The sequence below is a fragment of the Somniosus microcephalus genome, chromosome 1, assembly GCF_052327205.1.
Source record: "Somniosus microcephalus isolate GS21.2 chromosome 1, FLI_Smic_1.0, whole genome shotgun sequence".
In the NCBI taxonomy this organism is placed as follows: Eukaryota; Metazoa; Chordata; class Chondrichthyes; order Squaliformes; family Somniosidae; genus Somniosus; species Somniosus microcephalus.
Window position 1 is genome coordinate 197,368,585 of NC_140987.1, and position 21,379 is coordinate 197,389,963.

The 21,379-nt window shown below is 43.2% G+C and overlaps 1 protein-coding gene across 6 annotated transcripts in view; it reads right to left on the bottom strand.

The window, feature by feature from the left end:
• Window positions 1-21,379, bottom strand: part of adgrv1 (adhesion G protein-coupled receptor V1) — a 986,427-nt gene that overhangs the window by 532,063 nt on the left and 432,985 nt on the right. For all 6 annotated transcript variants that reach the window (XR_015078534.1, XM_085989059.1, XM_085989068.1 and 3 more), the window contains one exon: window positions 16,157-16,392. Coding sequence is in view for 5 of the 6 variants with exons in the window: in XM_085989059.1 (XP_085845185.1) it covers window positions 16,157-16,392 (236 nt within the window). In the remaining variant the exon portion in view is untranslated. The remainder of the gene's footprint in view (window positions 1-16,156; window positions 16,393-21,379) is intronic.

A 21,379-nucleotide genomic window follows, 5' to 3' on the forward strand; every position in this document is an offset into this window, starting at 1 on the left:
AAATGAGAAATATCTCTACAGATGCATCAGAAATATGTATAGTTATATATATAGTTATGTATATACATAGGCCCAGATATTCCGATCACAAGCCTCCCGCGGGCGGAGGACTGCGATCTGGAAAAATCTGCGCCCTTACCTGAGGGCTCCCGGGATGCGCACAATTCTGTTCCTGGGCCTCTCCAAACTGCAAGTGCACAGAGCCCACGTATCCCAGAGGCGCAGGTAGTTCGCAGCATCCCTGGGATCACGTGGGCCATGGGGAGGCAATCTCCCTTCATACACTTGACAGGAAGACCTGTCAAATATATGAATGGAGATCACCCCAAAACATAGTAAAACTTTAAATAATTTTTTTTTTAATCACATTTTTAAAATGACTTGAAATTACAATAAATTAATTATTTAAAGTAAAAATTTAAATTTTTGAAAAAAATAATTAAAGTCTTTTACAGGGCTGAAGTATTTTTAAATGATAAATCATTGAATTTTTTTTTTTTACTTTTTTCAACTCTTTTACCAGGCGCAAGAATTGTAAGGGTTTTCTGCGGGTGGAGGGTCTCCAAAAAGCAGAACTATCCGCCCGCAGAGGCCCTGCTCTCAGGCAGCCGGAGGATCTGTCAAGAGCTTTCTTGACAGATCGGAAATGCCGGTTTCCAGCGCATGCGCTGTGCATGCCTGAAACCGGCATTTCCGATGTCCTTATGGGTGAGTACACAGCGCATACCCACCCGTAGGGATTGGAATATTCGGCCCATAGTTTTTAAGCTACTTACTAATTTTTTTTAAATGCCCAACATTGTAAATTGTATAATAAATATTAAAACATGTGTTTCTTAAATAAAGCCAATGGCACCCCCTGTAGTGTACCAACAGAGGTTCAGAGTTTGAATCCACTGCTTCAACTGAGCTTTGAGATCACCTGCCCTCATTGATTAGATTGTCAGTTTTTGGCTGGCTTTCCAGAGAAGAGCTGCATGGCTTGACCGCTGTATCTTAGGAGGGGACAAAGCAACAATGGCATAGTTTTGTCTTAGACAAATATATGGGGCAATTTAAAAAAAATTAATTCATAGGATGTGGGCATTGCTGGCAAGGCCAGCATTTATTGCCCGTCCCTAATTGCCCTTGAGAATGTGGTGGTGAGCTACATTCTTGAACCGTTGCAGTCCATGTGGTGAAGGTACTCCCACAGTGCTGTTAGGGAGGGAGTTCCAGGATTTTGACTCACCGACGATGAAGGATCGGTGATATATTTCCAAGTCAGGATAGTGTGTGACTTGGAGGGGAACTTGCAGGTGGTGGTGTTCCCATGCGCTCGCTGCCCTTGTCCTTCTAGGTGGTAGAGGTTTGGGAGGTGCTGTTGAAGAAGCCTTGGCGAATTGCTGCAGTGCATCTTGTAGATGGTACACACAGACACGGTACGCCAGTGGTGGAGGGAGTGAATGTTTAAGGTGGTCGATGGGGCACAAATCAAGTGGGCTGCTTTGTCCTGGATGGTGTCGAGCTTCTTGAATGTTGTTGCAGCTGCACTCATCCAGGCAAGTGGAGAGTATTCCATCACACTCCTGACTTGTGCCATGCAGATGGTGGAAAGGCTTTGGGGAGCCAGGAAGTGCGTCACCTGCCGCAGAATACCCCCAGGATATTGATGGTGCTGGATTCAACAATGGTAATGCCATCAAATGTCAAAGGGAGGTGGTTAGACTTTCTCTTGTTGGAGATGGTCATTGCCTGGCACTTGTGTGATGTGAATTTTACTTGCCACTTATCAGCCCAAGCCTGAATGTTGTCCAGGTCTTGCTGCATGCGGGCATGGACTGCTTCATTATCTGAGGAGTTGCGAACGGAGCTCAACATTGATCAATCCTCAGCAAACATCCCCATTTCTGACCTTATGATGCAGAGAAGGTCATTGATGAAGCAGCTGAAAATGGTTGGGCCTCAGACACTGCCCTGAGGAACTCCTGCAGCGATGTCCTGGGGTTGAGATGACTGGCCTCCAACAATCACAACAATCTTCCTTTATGCTAGATATGACTCCAGCCAGTGGAGAGTTATTCCCCTCGGTTTCCACTGACTTCAATTTAACTAGGGCTCCTTGATGCCACACTTGGTCAAATGCTGCCTTGATGTCAAGGGCAGTCACTCTCACCTCACCTCTAGAATTCAGCTCTTTTTTCCATGTTTGAACCAAGGCTGTAATAGGGTCTGGAGCCAAGAGGTCCTGGTGAAACCCAAACTGAGCATCAGTGAGCAAGTTATTGGTGAGTGTCGCTTGATAGCACTGTCGATGAAAACTTCCATCAGTTTGCTGATGATTGCAAGTAAACTGATGGGCAGTAATTGGCTGGATTGGATTTGTCCTGCTTTTTGTGGACAGGACATACCTGGGCAATTTCCCACTTTGTCGGGTAGATGCCAGTGTTGTAGCTGTACTGGAACAGCTTGGCTAGAGTTTGAAAGGATTCGCAAATTTCATGTCTCCCCCGAGGATTTACCTTTGGTTTATTAAAGAAGCCCTGGTTGGACTGAGTTTGGAATCCAGGGCTCAACAAGATGGCTGCGGTCAGCCTCATGGCCAAAGCCTGTAAGTTTCAGTTTGGACTGACAGGCTTGTATTCTGATGACTGTGAGAAGGAACTTTCCAGAACTTGAATGCAGACAGACCTTCTGCATTTATGCATGAGGAACAAACCCAGTGGCATTCGGGCCTCTGATTAAAAGCCATCAAGGTTGTTTGCACAAACAATCAAGAGCAGACAAGACCTATTCAATATGTAGTGGGACAAGCTCAGCTGCATTCAGGCTTTCGTTTAGAGGACATCAACATTGTTTACCCAAGTGCTTCAAAACGATCAACGGGGCATTCAGACTGGAATGGCCCCATCACGAAACCAGTTGGACAAAGGGGAACACTGATGAGGCGTTTAAAACCGATTACCGGCCATCTAGGTCGATGGGCCCAGATCACTACCTTTTGTATGAGTTTCAATACGTCCAGATTAGACAAAAGAAATGAGCTGATCTGGCGGGAGATAAGGGCTACTGGGAAGGGTATAACTAGTCCCTCGGGAGGCCATTTCACTCTCTCTCTCCTGCCTCCCCTCCGGTGCCCTGCCTTATCATCAATCCAGCAAAAAGGGCCGTCGACGAAGAGCCCGTCCAGGGGAGTAGAATACCCGCAGTTACGTTTAAATTACTGGGGTATCTCTGCTTTGGGGCGGTGAAAGCCTAAGACATCAGCAGGCAACAGGGCATGGAGCAGGCATTTCAACATCCTAGACTGGTGAGCATCAATTTTCTGGCCCATCACAAGATAACCTAGATAGGTGTAAAGGGTGGGAGTTAAGGGGAATTGCTAAAGTGTCATTCTAGTCATTTTCCCTCGATGTGTCCGTTTCTCCTCCCCCGTTAAGTGTAATTTTGCTGCATCCATAGTGATTTTCTCTGTATGGTAATTGTTCTCTATTTTAATAAACATTGGTTTTCTTTACACCGAACTACTGGTCTCGTTTGTCTATATCGCTACTTGTAAGTAAGTCCAGTGCTCAGAACCAAAAAGGGGAAGCGATTCGAACCGCACGGGGCTGGAGCAGCTCAGACACACGACTGACTGACCAGACACAAACCCCAAACCAAAACCCCCTACAAGGTGCAGCAAGTTCTGGAGCACAAGTCTTCAGCACGATAGCCTGGATGTTGTCGGGGCCCATAGTCTGCTGTATCCAGTGTGCTCAGCCATTTCTTGATATCACGTGGAGTGAATCGAATTGGCTTTATACTGGCTTCTGTGATGGTGGGGACCTCAGGAGGAGGCCGATATAGATCATCCACTCGGCACTTGGCTGAAGATGGTTGCAAACGCTTAAGCCTTGTCTTTTGCATTCACGTGCTGGGCTCCACCATCATTGAGGATGGGGATATTTATGGAGCCTCCTCCTCCCGTTAGTTGTTTAATGGTCCACCACCATTCATGACTGGATGTGGCAGGACTGCAGAGCTTTTATCTGATCCATTGGTTGTGGGATCGCTTTGCTCTGTCTATAGCATGCTGCTTCCGCTGTTTAGCATACATGTAGTCCTGTGTTGTAGCTTCACCAGATTGGCACCTCATTTTTAGATATAAGAACATAAGAACATAAGAAATAGGAGCAGGAGTAGGCCAATTGCCCCCTCGAGCCTGCTCCGCCATTGAATAAGATCATGGCTGATCTGATCCTAACCGCCAATCCACTATGACAGGACTAGCTCCTGAATCTAACAGCATTAGACACACGAAAACAGGAGCAGGATCAGACTACACGGCCCCTGGGCCCGCTCCGCTACCCACAGGGCCATGACCTATCCGAACCTAGACTCATGTCCAAATTCCTGCCCGCTCCCCGTAACCCTTAATTCCCTTTTCTACTAGGAAACTGTCTATTTCTGTTTTAAATTTATGTAATGATGTAGCTTCGACAGCTTTTTGGGGCAGCATATTCCATGGACCTACCACCCTCTGAGTGAAGTAGTTCCTCCTCATCTCAGTTTTGAAAGAGCAGCCCCTTATTCTAAGACTATGCCCCCTAGTTCTAGTTTCACCCATCATCTGGAACATCCTCCCTGCATCCACCCGATCCAACCCCTTCATAATCTTATATGTTTCAATAAGATCGCCTCTCATTCTTCTGAACTCCAATGAGTAGAGTCCCAATCTACTCAACCTCTCCTCATATGTCCATCCCCTCATCCCCGGGATTAATCGAGTGAACCTTCTTTGTACTGACTCGAGAGCAAGTATGTCCTTTCTTAAGTATGGACACCAAAACTGTATGCAGTATTCCAGGTGCGGTCTCACCAATACCTTGTACAACTGAAGCAATACCTCCCTATTTTTATATTCTATCCCCCTAGCAATGAAAGCCAACATTCCATTGGCCTTCTTAATCACTTGCTGCACCTGCATACTAACCTTTTGAGTTTCGTGCACCAGGACCCCCAGATCCCTTTGTACTTCAGTACTTTCAAGTTTCTTGCCATTAAGATAATAACTTGCTCTACGATTTTTCCTGCCAAAGTGCATAACCTCACACTTTCCAGTATTGTATTCCATCTGCCAAATCTCTGCCCACTTACTTAGCCTGTCTATGTCCCCTTGCAGGTTTTTTATGTCCTCCTCACTCACTACTTTCCCTCCCATCTTAGTATCATCTGCAAACTTTGACGTGTTACACTCGGTCCCCTCCTCCAAATCGTTAATATAGATTGTAAAGAGTTGGGGACCCAGCACTGACCCCTGCGGAACACCACTGGTTACTGATTGCCAGTCTGAATATGAACCATTTATCCCAACTCTCTGCCTTCTGTTAGATAGCCAATCCTCTATCCATGCCAGAATATTACCCCCAATCCCGTGATTTTTTTATCTTAAGCAATAATCTTTTGTGTGGCACCTTGTCAAATGCCTTTTGGAAGTCTAAATACACTACGTCCACTGGTTCACCTTTATCCACCCTATATGTTACTTCCTCAAAGAACTCCAGCAAATTTGTCAAACATGACTTCCCCTTCATAAAACCATGCTGACTTTGTCTTATTAAATTATGATTATCCAAATGTTCTGTTACTGTCTCCTTAATAATGGACTCCAAAATTTTACCTACCACAGATGTTAGGCTAACCGGTCTATAGTTTCCAGCCTTCTGTCTACTGCCCTTTTTAAATAAGGGTGTTACATTAGCAGTTTTCCAGTCTGCCGGGACCTTTGCTGAGTCCAGGGAGTTTTGGAAGATTATTACCAATGCATCCACAATCCCTACCGCCACTTCCCTCAAAACCCTGGGATGTAAGCCATCAGGTCCAGGTGATTTATCCGCCTTGAGTCCCATTATTTTACCAAGTACTACTTCCTTAGTGATTTTAATCGTATTTAGCTCCTCCCCCCCTATAGCCCCCTGCTTGTCAAGTGTTGGGATATTCTTGGTGTCCTCTACTGTAAAGACTGATGTAAAATATTCATTCAGTGTTTTTGCCATCTCCATATTTCCCACCATTAATTTCCCGGTCTCATCCTCTAAGGGACCAACATTTACTTTAGCCACCCTTTTTCTTTTTATATAACTATAAAAACTCTTACTATCTGTCTTTATATTTTTTGCTAATTTACTTTCATAATGTATCTTCCCTTTCTTAATCAATCTTTTTGTTATTTTTTGCTGTCTTTTAAAGTTTTCCCAATCCTCTATCCTCCCACTAGATTTGGCTACCTTATATGCCCTTGTTTTTAGTCGAATACTATCCTTAATTTCTTTACTTAGCCACGGATGGCTGTCTTTTCTTTTACACCCTTTTTTTCTCAGTGGAATATACTTTTTTTGGAATTTGTAAAATAACTCCTTAAATGTACACCACTGATCATGTATCGTCTTATCCTTTAACCTATTTTCCCAATCCACTTTACTCAATTCCGCTCTCATACCTTCATAGTCTCCTTTATTCAAGCTTAGCACGCTTGTTTGAGATACAGCCTCCTCACCCTCTAACTGAATATGGAATTCAACCATGTTATGGTCACTCATTCCAAGGGGATCCTTTACTAGGGCATTTTTCATTAATCCTGTCTCGTTACACAGGACCAGATCTAAGGTTGCTTGCCCCCTGGTTGGTTCAGTTACATACTGCTCAAGAAACCCATCCCTAATACACTCAATGAACTCATCCTCAAGGCAGCCCTGCCCAATTTGATTCGTCCAATTTATATGATAGTTAAAATCCCCCATAATTATAGATGTTCCCTTATTACAAGCCTCAACTATTTCCTGATTGATACTCCGTCCAACCGAGTTGCGACTGTTCGGAGGCCTATATACTACACCCACTAGTGTTTTTTTCCCCTTATTATTCCTTATCTCCACCCAAACTGTTTCATTATCCTGATCCTTTGACCCAATATCATTTCTCTGTATTACAGTGATTCCTTCCTTTATTAACATAGCCACCCCACCTCCCCTTCCTTCCTGCCTGTCCTTCCTGATTGTTAAATAACCTGGTATGTTTAATTCCCAGGCATTGTCACCCTGCAGCCATGTTTCTGTAATGGCCACAAGATCATACCCATATGTAGCTATTTGTGCCTTTAACTCGTCTATTTTGTTACGAATGCTACGTGCATTCAGATAGAGAACTTTCAAATATGTTTTGTGACACTTAGTTCCTGCTATTGCCCTTTTTATTACTTTACCTTTTACTCCACACCTTCTACCCCTTCCTGACACGCTCTGGTTTTTAATTTCCCCACTGCTACCTAAGTCTATGACCTTCTCTGTTGTCATTTGTATTATTTGCTCTCTGGGAACCTCCCCCCGACTAGTTAGTTTAAAGCCCTCTCTACAGCCCTAGTTATATGATCCGCCAGGACTCTAGTCCCAGCACTGGCCAAGTGAAGCCCGTCCCAACGGAACAGCTCCCTCCTGTCCCAGTACTGGTGCCAGTGTCCCAGGAAGCAAAACCCATTTTTCCCACACCAGTCTTTGAGCCACGCATTTAACTCTCTTATTTTATTTGTCCTAGCCAAATTCGCTCGTGGCTCAGGTAATAATCCAGAGATATGCCTGGTGCTACTCCTGTCATGCTCTTCTACACTCCTCATTGAACCAGGGTTGGTCCCCTGGCTTGATAGTAATGGTGAGGATTATGCCAGGCCATTCGGTTACAGATTGTGATGGAATACAATTCTGCTACTGCTGATGGCCCACAGTGTCTCATTGATGCCCAGTATTGAGCTGCTAGATCTATTCTGAATCTATCTCATTTAGCATGGTGGTAGTGCCACAAAACTCTATGCTGCCAGCGGAGACCTTTGCCCACCAGCAGCACCGACTTGTAAAATGACCCCCATTGCATCATCAGACGGTCACAGGATGACACGACAACAACAACAACAACTTGTTTTTATATAGCGTCTTTAACGTCGTAAAACATCCCAAGGCGCTGCACAGGAGTATCTTAAGACAAAAAATTTGACACCGATCTACATAAGGATAAATTAGGGCAGGTGACCAAAAACTTGGTCAAAGAGGTAGGTTTTAAGGAGCATCTTAAAGGAGGAAAGAGAGGTAGCAAGGTGGAGAGGTTTAGGCAGGTAATTCCAGAGATTTGGGCCTAGGCAACAGAAGGTACGGCCACCAATGGTTGAGCGATTATAATCAGGGATCCTAAAGAGGGCAGAATTAGAGGAGCGCAGATATCTTGGGGGACTGTGGGGCTAAAGGAGATTACAGAGATAGGAAGGGGCGAGGCCATGGTGGGATTTGAAAACAAGGATGAGAATTTTGAAATCGAGGTGCTGCTTAACCAGAAGCCAATGTAGATCAGTGAGCACAGGGGTGATGGGCGAACGGGACTTGGTGCGAGTTAGGACACGGGCAGCTGAGGTTTGGATGACCTCAAGTTTATGTAGGGTGGAATGTGGGAGGCCAGCCAGGAGTGCGTTGGAATAGTCAAGTCTAGAGGTAACAAAGACATGGATGAGGATTTCAGCAGCGGATGAGCTGAGGCAAAGGCAGAGACGGGCGATATTACGGAGGTGGAAGTAGACGGTCTTTGTTATGCTGCAGATATGTGGTCGGAAGCTCATTTCATGGTCAAATATAACACCAAGTTTGTGAAAAGTGTGGTTCAGCCTCAGACAGATATTAGGGAGAGGGATGGAGTCGGTGGCTAGGGAACAGAGTTTGTGGCAGGGACCAAAAACAATGGCTTCAGTTTTCTCAATGGCCCAGAAATTCGGGTCCCAACGCGTGAGTACGGACGGAGTACCCACACGTGGACCCGAGGGAAGTGCCGGTTTCTTGCATGCACAGCGCATGCGCGGGAAAACGGCACATCCGGTCCCCTGAACGAAGGGGTTAAGAGGTGAAACGCGTGCGACGTATGAGGCAGCGCGTGCACGTTGAACTTCCGGTTTTTTGACCCGTGCGTGAAGGCCTGTACTTTTTGCACATTTAAAAACCAGACGTAAGTATTAGTTTTAAAAGGTAAGTGGTCTATTAATTAAAGTTAGAATTTTTTTTCCACCGGTTTATTATTTTTAAAGACTTTACAGTAAGGTAAGTGTATTTTTAGATCCAATTTAAAAAAATATTTTTTTTTTCAAAAATTTGATTAATTGTTTAAATTAGTTTTTCACAGTTATTAATAGTTCATTTAATTAGTGGGATGTTTTTTTTAACTTTTATTTGAAGTTTAAGTACTGTTTTGGGCGCCCGGAGTTTTCATGAGTTTGACAGTTCTTACTATCAAACTCATGAATGAACTTCTGCAACCTCCGATTGGTTGCCCAGTGCTCACGTGATCCCAGCCGGCTCATCGCACTAACTACGCCGCTGGATCATGCAAGCACAGCGCGCCAGGAGCTGCAGCCGGCCACAGACCGGAAATGCACGCAGGCCCAGGCCTCAACGGCCGGCGCGCTAGGTAAGTGCAGGTCGGGGGCTTGCACCGGCGGGAAGCCCCCGACCCGAATTTCTAGGCCAATATTTAATTGGAGAAAATTTTTGCTCATCCAGAACTGTATGTCGGACAAGCAGTCTGCCAATTTAGATACCGTGGAGGGGTCGAGAGAAGAAGTAGTGAGGTAGAGCTGGGTGTCGTCAGTGTACATGTACTAACTGGAGATTTGGAATTTTGCAATGCAGAACCTATCGCAATCCTGGGCAAAGGACGTATGTGGTAAGTGAAGGTGGATGTGGGGGGAAATAAAAGTTTATTATTAATTTAATTATCATAAACCTTTGGGCTAGAACATTAACTATTACGGACTCAATCCAGCTATACACCATGAAAAAGTATACAAATACGTCTGCTTCTGGGGGTTCCAGTGCTCTGAAGAAAAAATTGCCTGAGGTTCACAAAATAAAGGACTGAGAACTACTGCATAATCAAGAATTCTTGCACAAAATGAGGAATAATTATTTGAACCTAGCCAAATTCAACATACGTTGCCAGAAACATGCAACCAATGTTTTTTTAGATTCAGCTATATACAATGCTCATATTCACTAATACAATCCTCAGGTCAAAACTTTAGAACTATATGCCACAAAGCTGTCAGCGTGTAATTGATATGACAAAGCATTCTGAATAAACTTGTAGGGCTGAATTTTCCGTGGTAGTAGCGGGCGCGACTGGTGGCAGGTCGGGTGGGAAAGTTTTTTATTGACAGCGGGTCGGGAACCCGCTGTCATCTCACTCCCATGCGCCTTTCCCACAGACACGTCTGTCATCGTGGAGCTGACCTGACCTGCAGTGGTGGGGGGGCTCAACAGAAATCATTATGAGGTACGTTACAGGCACTTAAGAGCCTTTTCCCCTCTACTTTTTTAATTTCCCTGCATGGCCACGGGATTCACACAGCTCAGGAACCACGTCTGTCAACCTGAGTTCCGTGGCCATTGCTCCAGCTGATTACTTGACAACATCAAAAACAAACCAAAATAAAAACATGTTGATTACATCAGCAAACAGATTGATGGAAATTCTGTTCTACTTGAAAAGCTACTGGTAAATATTAATTTAGAAATTCCTGAAGAGATGTAAATGGCGAGGGAAATACATTTTTCACTGGCCATTCTCAGCTGTTGCCTTCCAACTCACCAGTAATTGCAATGAATTGATCTGCACTATAAAAAAATGACATATACCATTTAAATAAATTTTTGTGTTGTTTCTGGTCAGGGTTTTCTCACAGTTAACTGTGATTGTCAGTTACACATTATATCAAGTCATCAACCGTAACAATTTCATTCTCATCACTCATTCCACTGGTTCAATTTGCTTTCAGTCCCTGAATATGACTAATTTAATTTTTCACTCTGAGATTTTAGGGTGAATTTCTGTGGCGGTTCTCTCACTTGTCCACTGTTAACTTCAATGGAAGAGCTGCAGAAATCCCAGAAACACATTGTAAGTGCCAATTACACTGTTTGTCAGGGATTCCGCAGCTCTTCTGCTGAACTTGCATAAGATTTTAAATCCACCCCTTTACAATTACATTTAAAATCTGCTTAATTTTATGTATTACCTCCACACACATATATTATATTTGCACCAGTTACTGATACAAAAGTCTATAGATTTGTGACTAAAGCACCAATAATTTCTCAATTAATGTACTTTTTAATTATGTTCTTAATCATATTTGTAGATGGAATCACATTACTTAATGATAATATTATTTAAATATTTCTTTGTCACTCATAATTTTTATTATATTATTGTAAAGATCCAACTCCCACTATGTTAAATTTAATTAAAAATTTAATGTGGCCAGAGTCCCTTTAAGAATCCTGGCTTAAAATGGTTCAATTTCAAATTCAGTTAGAGGGTGAGAAAGTTGTATCTCAAACCAGTGTCCTGATCTTAAACAAAGGCAATTACAATGGCATGAGGACAGAACTGGCTAAAGTGGACTGGAAAAATAAATTAAAGGGTAAGACAGTTGAAATGCAGTGGCGGACATTTAAGGATATATTCCCTAACTCTCAACAAAAATATACTCCAGTGAGAAAGAAAGATTTTAAGAGAAGGGAGCACCATCCGTGGCTAACTAAGGAAGTAAAGGATGGTATCAAATTGAAAATGAAGGCATATAATGTTGCCAAGATTGGTGGGAGGCCAAAGGATTGGGAAATTTTTAAAAACCAGCAAAGGATGGCTAAAAAAATAATAAAGAGAGAGATGAATTATGAGAGTAAACTGGCAAGAAATATTAAAACAGACAGTAAGAGCTTCTACAGGTATATAAAAAGGAAGAGAGTAGCTAAAGTAAACGTTGGTACCTTAGAGGATGAGACTAGGAAATTAATAATGGGGAACGGGAAAATGGCAGACTCTGAATAAATATTTTGCATCTGTCTTCATGGTAGAAGACACTAACAACATCCCAATAATGGATAATCAAGGGGCCACAGGGAGGGGGGAACTAAAGACAATCACTATCACTAAGGAAAAAGTACTTGATAAAATAATGGGACTAAAAGACGACAAGTCCCCTGGACCAGGTGGCCTGCATCCCAGGGTCTTAAAAGAAGTGACTGCAGAGATAGTGGATGCATAGGTTGCAATATACCAAAATTCCCTGGACTCTGGAGAGGTCACAGCAGATTGGAAAACCACAAATGTAACACCCGTATTTAAGAAAGGAGGGAGACAGAAAGCAGGAAACTATAGACCAGTTAGCCTAACATCTGTCGTTGGAAAAATGCTGGAGTCCTTCATTAAGGAAGCAGTAGCAGGGCATTTGGAAAATCATAATGCAGTCAAGCAGAGTCAGCATGGTTTTATGAAAGGGAAATCATGTTTAACCACTTTGCTGGAGTTCTTTGAGGATGTAACGAGCAGGGTGGACAAAGGTGACCCAGTGGATATGGTGTATTTGGATTTCCAGAAGCCATTCAATAAGGTGCCATATAAAAGGTTACTGCATAAGATAAGAGCTCACAGAGTTGGGGGTAATATATTAGCATGGATAGAGAATTGGCTAACAGGAAGCAGAGAGTCGGGATAAATGGGTCATTTTCCGGTTGGCAAATGATAACTAGTGGGGTGCCACAGGGATTGATGCTGGGGCCTCAACTATTTACAATCTACATTAATGACTTGGATGAAGGGACCGAGTGTAATGCAGCCAAGTTTGCTGATGATACAAAGATGGGTGGGAAAGCAAGTTGTGCAGAGGACTCAAAGAATCTGCAAAGAGATATAGACAGGCTAAGTGAGTAGGCAAACATTTGGCAGATGGAGTATAATGTGGGAAAGTGCAAGGTTATCCACTTTGGCAGGAAAAATAAAAAAGCAAATTATTATTTAAATGGAGAGAGATTACAAAATGCTACAGTTCAGAGGGACCTGGGGGTCCTTGTGCATGAAACACAAAAAGTTAGCATGCAGGTACAGTAAGTAATCAAAAAGGCAAATGGAATGTTGGCCTTTATTTCAAGGGGATTGGAGTATAAAAGCAGGGAAGTCCTGCTACAACTGTACAGGGTATTGGTGAGACCACACCTTGAGTACTGTGTACAGTTTTGGTCTCCTTATTTAAGGAAGGATATAATTGCATTGGAGGCAATTCAGAGACGATTCACTAGGTTAATTCCAGAGATGAGGGGGTTTAGAAGAATGAGAGGTGATCTTATTGAAACATATAAGATACTGAGGGGGCTTGACAAGGTAGATGCAGAGAGGATGCTTCCCCTTGTGGGGAAATCTAGAACTCGGGGGCATAGTTTCAGAATAAAGGGTCGCCCTTTTAGAACTGAGATGAGGAGGAATTTCTTCTCTCAGAGGGTCATAAATCTGTGCAATTCTCTGCCCCAGAGATTCGTGGAGGCTGGGTCCTTAAATACATTTAAGGTGGAGAGAGAGAGATTTTTGCAAGTTAAGGGAGTGATGGGTTATGGGGAGCGGGCAGGGAAGTGGCTTTGAGCCCAAGATCAGCCATGATCTTACTGAATGATATTCCTGTTCCTATTTCTTATGTTCTTATGAATGACGTCACCAGACCCACTCCATCTCATTGGGTCGGGTAAAGCGTTGGGCGGTCTTAATAGGCCCCATTAAGGTAAGTTCATTGTCTACAGCGGGATGGAGCCAGCAGCGGGGTCGCGACCTGCCATGGACATCGGACACACCGGACCCAACAAGGTAAGGAAAATTCCGGCCGTAGCTAAATTCACTCACGAGTAAGAAAACCCCCCACTAAAATACATATGAAAAGGTAGTACAATTTATTCCACCCTCGAGTCAGAGAAAGGTCAATGGGGGAAAAATTGAGTCGCGCCCCCTTTGGGGCGCTAACTTCGCCGGGGCACTACTTTTAACGCCCCAAAAAAATTAGAACCCCTGCAGCCAAAATTCAGCGGTAGCACCCCAAGAGGGAAGTGGGGTGCTACTGGAAGCGCCCCGCCTCCCTCTTGGGGCGCTGCGAGGGAATATCACGGCGCTACGTGTCGCAGCACTGCAGGCCTTCCTCCCCTTCTTAAAGGGGAGTGGCCTTGCGCAGCGCGACCCGGGGCCCAGCTGGGCCACCAGGGATCGGAGTGCTGGCAAAAGAGCCCAGCAATCAAGAGAAGTGCCGGGCTCACGGAGCGCAGCCGGCACTCTGCGAGGGGGCTGAAGAGAACGCCGGGGACAGCAATGGGGGCAGGTGCTGGCAGGTAGCCAGCAACAAAAATGGCCGCCCGGCATCTCGCCTTTAATTAGCGCCACCCCGGCCTCAGGTAGTCCCCCTTGACCCCGTCGGACATAGCATCTGGCGGTAAGTCAGGGGGCGCTACCGAAGTTTGCGGCCGGGGCACAAGCGGGGCGCTGTGCACGGCGATGATATCATCACCAGCGGCGCAGTGCTGCAGTGTGCTAATGGTTACCGCCGCCGCTAATGTCCCGCCCGCTGAATTTCGCGGGAGGCGTTGATGGCGCCCCGCCCGGGAGCTAGTTGCTTTGCACCCAGTTAGCGCCCTCTTAGGGTGGCGCAAAGCAACCAAATTTTTCCCCCAACGTGTCTATTTTCTGTAATCCCATTTTTATGAAAATACTAAATTATAATTGCCTGTAGAGGGTGACAAAATTGAACAGATGGAGGTTAAGTGCTTTTCCTGAATCAACAGATCAACTTTCTACATTCAGAAAAGGAGGAAAAATGTGCTTGTACAGCCATGAAATATAAATCTTGCTCTTAACAACCTGGACTAAAACCACGTTATCACGCATTTCCTTTAATGTAAAAGTAGCCAAGTAATTAACCAAAACTTGGGGGGAAAAAAATCAACTTTCAGTTAGTTCTAACAAAAGGGAACAGGAAGCCTAGGCTCACAGAACCAAAGATTGACCTCTGAGGAGCCAACTTCTAGAAGGGCTTTAAATTTTGTAATGCATTGATTTCCTGAAATCCATGATTGTACAGAGAGGCCTGAAATTGGCACCAAGGTAGTTCAGCACAATCACTTCTAAAGAAACACCACTGGCTTGACACAGGGAACATTATAATAATGTCAAAAAAAGCAAAAGAGAAGACTGTGTTCAACCTCTAAGCTAGAAATACAACTGGGGTAGGACCCCAGACAGAGTAGGAGCTGACCTCTGGAGAGGAAACAGTGCCAAAGCTGTGTAGTTTAAAAAACCTGGAAGAGTGAAGAATTTCAAGTAGAAGCCAATTAAACTGATTCTGGGAAGAGCCTTTCAAAAGTATGTATTTCTACTTGGGTACACCCAGAACGCTAAGAAAAGCCATTGACTATTGTAATTGACCATTTCTCCATGCTATCCAAGAGGTAAATGAAGCTATCAACCCTCGACAATACATGGCTCACCTCCTAAATACAGATGGACATTCTACTCTGAGCAATGCAACTATAGTTTATTACAGCTTCCCACAACAATCCCTGCAGCATGAATGACTGCTGTGGTCTTTATGATTACAGGAAAAACAGTCACCAAGATACTCTTGAAATATGGAGTCAGCATTTGGTATATCTCTGTGATTACCTCCCATGAAAGTCTCAACAACCTCACACTGTTCATCAGGTAATATAAAAAAATTCCATCCTCAATCTATATAGCCTTTAGCAAGGATGGCCTTCTGCAAAACAACCTTCTGCTTGGCAGGAACATGAGTTATACGCTGGTTGTATGAAAAGTTTTAAATGTACAAAAACTGCAGATTAGTTAATCTTAATGCAATCCACCCACTGAAAACTGTGTAAGTTATTGCTCAAGCATAAACCCACAACCTCGAAGCACTGTCTCTCAGTTTTTCTTTTAGAGCAAGCCACTTGTCCTTATTGGCTCCACTGAAAGGCCAATCGAAAGGAGCCCTGAATTTTGCACTGGCATTTTGACTGTTCTAGAGATCGAAAAAAAAATCAGGTCCTAGGTGAAATGTTCACCTCTTTTAAATTGAAACAGTGCCAGTGCAGGGAGTGCCAATGCACCTGCCACCGGATATATGCTATTAATGATAAATACCTGTAAAGTATTTTTACTGTTTAAAATGCCATTTCATCATAGGTGTTAAGTGTATAGTATAATTACTTCCCTCACCCAACAACATTTTTGAATGGCATTCAGAGCCAGTTCTCACAATTATAAAATTACTCAATACTGTCACTTGATTACTTACCTGTCCGACAGAAGCTCTACTTTAAGAATGTTCACAAAGAAATCCTCAGGGCCTTCAGGAGTATGGTCATCGAGAATATCAATTGGGATCCACTGTGTCTGTTCTCTTGGTTCAAATAACAACTGTCCAGATTCAGATGTGAAATCTATGTCACCGAGTGCAGTCCCATTGTATGTCTGATACCACAGGCGAACACGGCCTAAGCTACCATGGGATCGTACAATGGTAATGTTAACCTAACAAAAAAAGGGAAATTATAAAGGTGGTCATTTAGTCAAAAGATTAATTTCTTTATTCATGCAATAAAAACCTGTGCTGAACAAAGTTTGCAAGAAAAGAGAATGACATGTATATGTTACTATTCCTCATAAAAGGATAAGTTAATGTTGTATTATTTGATCAGGTACTTCAAAGAGAAATATTTTTATAATCTACTAAGTCTGAAAACTTGCACAGAATTACACAGCATATACAGCACAGAAACAGGCCATTCAGCCCAACCAGTCCATGCTGGCATTTATGCTCCACACGAGCCTCCTCCCGTCTTTTCTCATTTAACTCTATCAGCATAACCCGCTATTCCCTTCTCCCTCATATGCTTATCTAGCTTCCCCTTAAATGCATCTGTACTATTCGCCTCAACTACTCCCCATGGCAAGTTCCACATTCTCACCACTCTCTGAGTAAAGCCGTTTCTTCCGAATTCCCTATTTGATTTCTTGGTGACCATCTTATATTGATGGCCTCTAGTTTTTCTCTTCCCCACAAGTGGAAACACTCTCTCTGTATCTACTCTAGCAAAACCTTTCATCATTTTAAAGGCCTCTATTAGGTCACCCCTCAGCCTTCTCTTTTCAAGAGAAAAACGATCCAGTCTGTTCATCCTTTCCTGATAGGTATAACCTTACAGTTCTGGTATCATCCTTGTAAACCTTCTCTGCACCCTCTCCAGTGCCTCTATGGCCCTGAATTTCCGATCGGAGGCTTCCTGCGTGCGGATGCCTCCAATCGGAAAAAATCTACGCACTTACCTGCTGGCTCCGTAGGTCCGGAGGCTTCCGATCCTGGGCCTCTCCTGGTCTGCGCGGGCAGAGGCCCAGGTATCCCAGGGGAGCATGCGGTTCACAAACGTCCCTAGGATCACGTGGGCCATGGGGAACCAATCAAAGAAGGGAATCCCCCTGCACACTTTTGACAGGTCTCTACGCATAGATCTGTCAAAAGTATGAATGGAGGTCACTTAAAAAAGTTAAACATTAAATAATTTTTTTTTTAAATCACGTATTTAAAATTAGTTAAAATTACATTAAATTAAATATTTTAAACAAATTTAATTCTTTGAAAAAAATAATTGAAGTTTTTTATGGGGCTAAAAATAAACTTACCTTTTTTAAAATGTATTTTTAAATTATAAATGAGTGGGAACATTTTTTTTTAAACTATGCTGGTAAAAGCAGGCCTTATGCCTGCTTTTACCAGGCGTAAGACTTTTAAATGCTTTCAGCGGGCGGAAGTTATGCAGAAAGCGGAACTCCCTGCCCCCGGAGGCCCTTTTCCTGGGCAGGCGGATAATCTGTCAAGAGGATTCTTGACAGATCGCAAGTTCCGGGTTTTAGCGCATGCGCTTCACATGGCTGAAACCGGTGCTTGCGAGGCCCCTACGGGTGCCTACATGGGGGTCGGAAAATCCGGCCCTATATCCTTTTTATAATATGGTAACCAGAGCTGTACACAGTACTCCAAGTGTGGTCTAACCAAGTTTCGATACAAGTTTAGCATAACTTCTCTACCTTTCAATTCGATACCTCTAGAAATAAACCCTAGTGCTTGGTTTGCTTTTGTTATGGCCTTATTGACCAGCGTCACAACTTTTTTTTAGTGTGTATCCGTACTCCCAGATCCTTTTGCTCTTCTATGCAATTTAGATTCTTATTTTCTAAGTTACATGTGACCTCCTTATTTTTCTTGCCAAATGTAATACCTCACACTTATCTATGTTGAAATTCATTTGTGAATTATATGCCCATTCTGCAAGTTTATTAATGTCTTCTTGTAATTTGTTGCAGTTCTCCTCAGTGTTAACTATTCCTCCCAATTTGGTGTCGCCTGCAAATTTAGAAATCGTGTTTATGATTCCAAAGTCTAAATCATTGATATAAACAGTGGTCCCAGCACTGATCCTTGTGGGACCCCACTTCCCACCTTCTGCCATTCTGAATAGCTATCCTTTACCCCAACTCTCTGTTTTCTGTTTTTCAGCCAGCCAGCTACCCATTCTGCATTCGTAGCATCTATCTAATGCTGAACACCAAAAATTGTCAAAGACAGGAGTAGCAGGTGAGTTACTACTGGTTAAAATATGTTTAGGATGACATTTTTCATGAAGCACATTGTTACATTATATTTATCTAAACAACTATAATAGCCAATGCATACTTATTAGATAAAGTGGATATCTGGAAAAAGATTTATAATTTTTTTCTAGACAAAGGCCTTCTTAGTAATCAGATAAGATCGTGTTTATGCTGAATTTTATGACCATAGGTAGCTCTCTGTTTCAGAGCATAAGTTTTGAGAGCAGTTGGCGGCATTCTTTCATAAGACTGCAAACATCATAGCTACATAATGTATCCTGCTTTTAGGTCATGCTACTTCTAATTAAAGTCATAAATATTTTTAACTTAGCCAAGTGCAAATAGCTTATCTGAATAAGCTTACAAAGGCATCTAAAGCTGTGGATACTGGTTTGTAACTGAAATAAATCTCAAAGTATAACAAGCCTCCATATATAATACACATTCTACCTCCCCCCCACTCTAGTTCTTAAATTTTCACATTAATGTAGTTTTTTGTATAATACACACCCCTCAATTTTGGCTATTGAAAACGGCTAAATTGTGTGGCCAGGTGTCTTTGCAAGAGAAGCTTAAGATTGTTCAGTATGCTGAAGTTTAAGGCACTTCGAGCATCTAAACAAAGCTCCAGTCTCTTGTTCCCAAGTGTCCATGCACTACCCATTTACGCCATATTGAGGGGCAAAGTGCCTATTATATACAAATATTACAGTAATGTGAACTACTGCTGAACACTGAACAGAAATGAGTCTCCGGGCTAATGTTTACTTAGCAGCCCCAAAACAAAACTGAAACAAAACCATACCATCATAATGGTGGCTTAGATCAGTATTTTTTTACATGCCAGTACTAAGTCACTGTTAACTGCATGCTGCATGCTCACTACTAGACCAACTGATAAAATGAATGGATTCCATTCCATCTGTCCCCCTTCCTTCCTCCCTCAATAATACTAACAGGGATAGGGCACAAACTCACTGGCAGACCATACCAAGGAATGTAGCAGATGCATCCACCCCATTGTATCTTCAATGACTGCACCTATCTGCCCACTTAGATTGCTGGTAATTGGATGGATCCACAGCCATCAGATCATCATGGAACATGGCCATTTACATGACACTGACTGCTTGGGAATCAGACACAATTCCGATTCCTTGCCAAAGCACAAAGAGATACACAAAGAACAAACCTTTCTCTTCTTCCCCCTTGATGCTAACACAGGCAACACAAAAATGCAATAATTAAAAACAAGACGAGAATAAAAAGTTAGGAAGCAAAGAAGGATAATTATTTAAATGGACAAACCCAAACTGGCCCAAAATCAGGTACAGGAAACTTTGGTTTATCCGGAGGTTAACTGCTCGATCCACCGGCAAAATGCAGGAGTCGGTTCAGTAAGTTTTTTTTCCTTTTGTTGCTTTTTTTTCACCAGTCAGGCTCTGCAAGGTCTAGCTAAAGCTGTTGCTTGCAAGGGATGCTTGCAAGCTACAGCCGACTGTTTAGAAGCTGTTGCTAAGCAACAGGGTTTGTTGCTAGATACGGAGCTCAAAAGCTCCGTAAGTTTTAACATTAGTGCTGGTTTGTCCGGCAGTTTTGATGGGACGGCAACAGCTCGGTCCCGTCAGTGCCGGATATCACAAAGTTTCCTGTATTCAGGAGCAAACCAGAAAATAACCATTTGCCTGGAGTATCCATAGGGGTTCCTCCAACCTCCGGCCATAGCTTAGGCAGTAACCCTGGAGAACAAGGTAAACGGCTATTTACGCCGTTTCTCCAGGGTTTCTGCTGAAGTTATTGCGTGAGATCATTAAAAACCATGGAAATTCTACCCCATAGTCATTTCTAGTTATTATAATTATAGTTTGATGTTCATACCTACTATTACTAGTCACAAATTTTAGGGTGAATTATGCTGTTTACCATGCCACTCGTGAAGTGCTTCTTGTTACTCTACTGTCCACGTACAGTACTGAGGGCTCAAATTCACACTCGTCAATGATTAGTAACTATTCCCGGGGATTGAAGGGCAATGGTATCTATGGGGGTCACGGAGGTCCCAAGTTGATAGCTTGCCAATAGAAACTTGGAATTAAGTTAACCTTCTACAGCGGATTTGGTACACCAATACTTGAGCCAGGCAAGGCTGCAGTATTCTAGGGTACAGTTGATTGACTTGCCAGTCTGGCACACTGAAAGGTTAGATCTGAGACTGAGATTCTTCCCATTTAGCTCCAGGTAGCCCTGCAAGCCAGTGTATTAATGCAGAAGTAAGGCTTGCTGGACAAGCAGTGTGAAGCTTACCAGTGCTCTGTACTGGTAGACTACATGGTTTTAGCTATTAAACTCCAGCAATACTATTGCATATACTAGGGATTCCTGTGCCAAGCTTGTGCCTAAACTCTCAGGACATGGACAAGTGGGGTGTATTCCCACTGGGAGAGAGAATGCACTCCATATCGGACAAATAATAACAAAAACAACTTGAATTTATATAGCGCCTTTAATTTAGTAACATTTTCCAAGGCATTTCACAGGAGCATCATCAAACAAAATGTGATACCGAGCCCCATAAGGAGATATTAGGATACATGACCAAAAGCTTGTTCAAAGAGGTAGGTTCTAAGGAGCGACTTAAAGGAGGAGGCAGAGAGGCAGAGAGGTTTAGGGAGGGAATTTCCGAGCTTAGGGCCTAGGCAGCTGAAGGCATGGCTACCAATGGTGGAGCGATTAAAATTGGGGATGCGCAAGAGGCCAGAATTGGAGAAGCGCAGATATCTCGGAGGGTTGTAGGGCTGGAGGAGGTTAAAAAGATAGGGAGGGGCGAGGCCATAGAGGGATTTGAAAACAAAGATGAGAATTTTTAAAT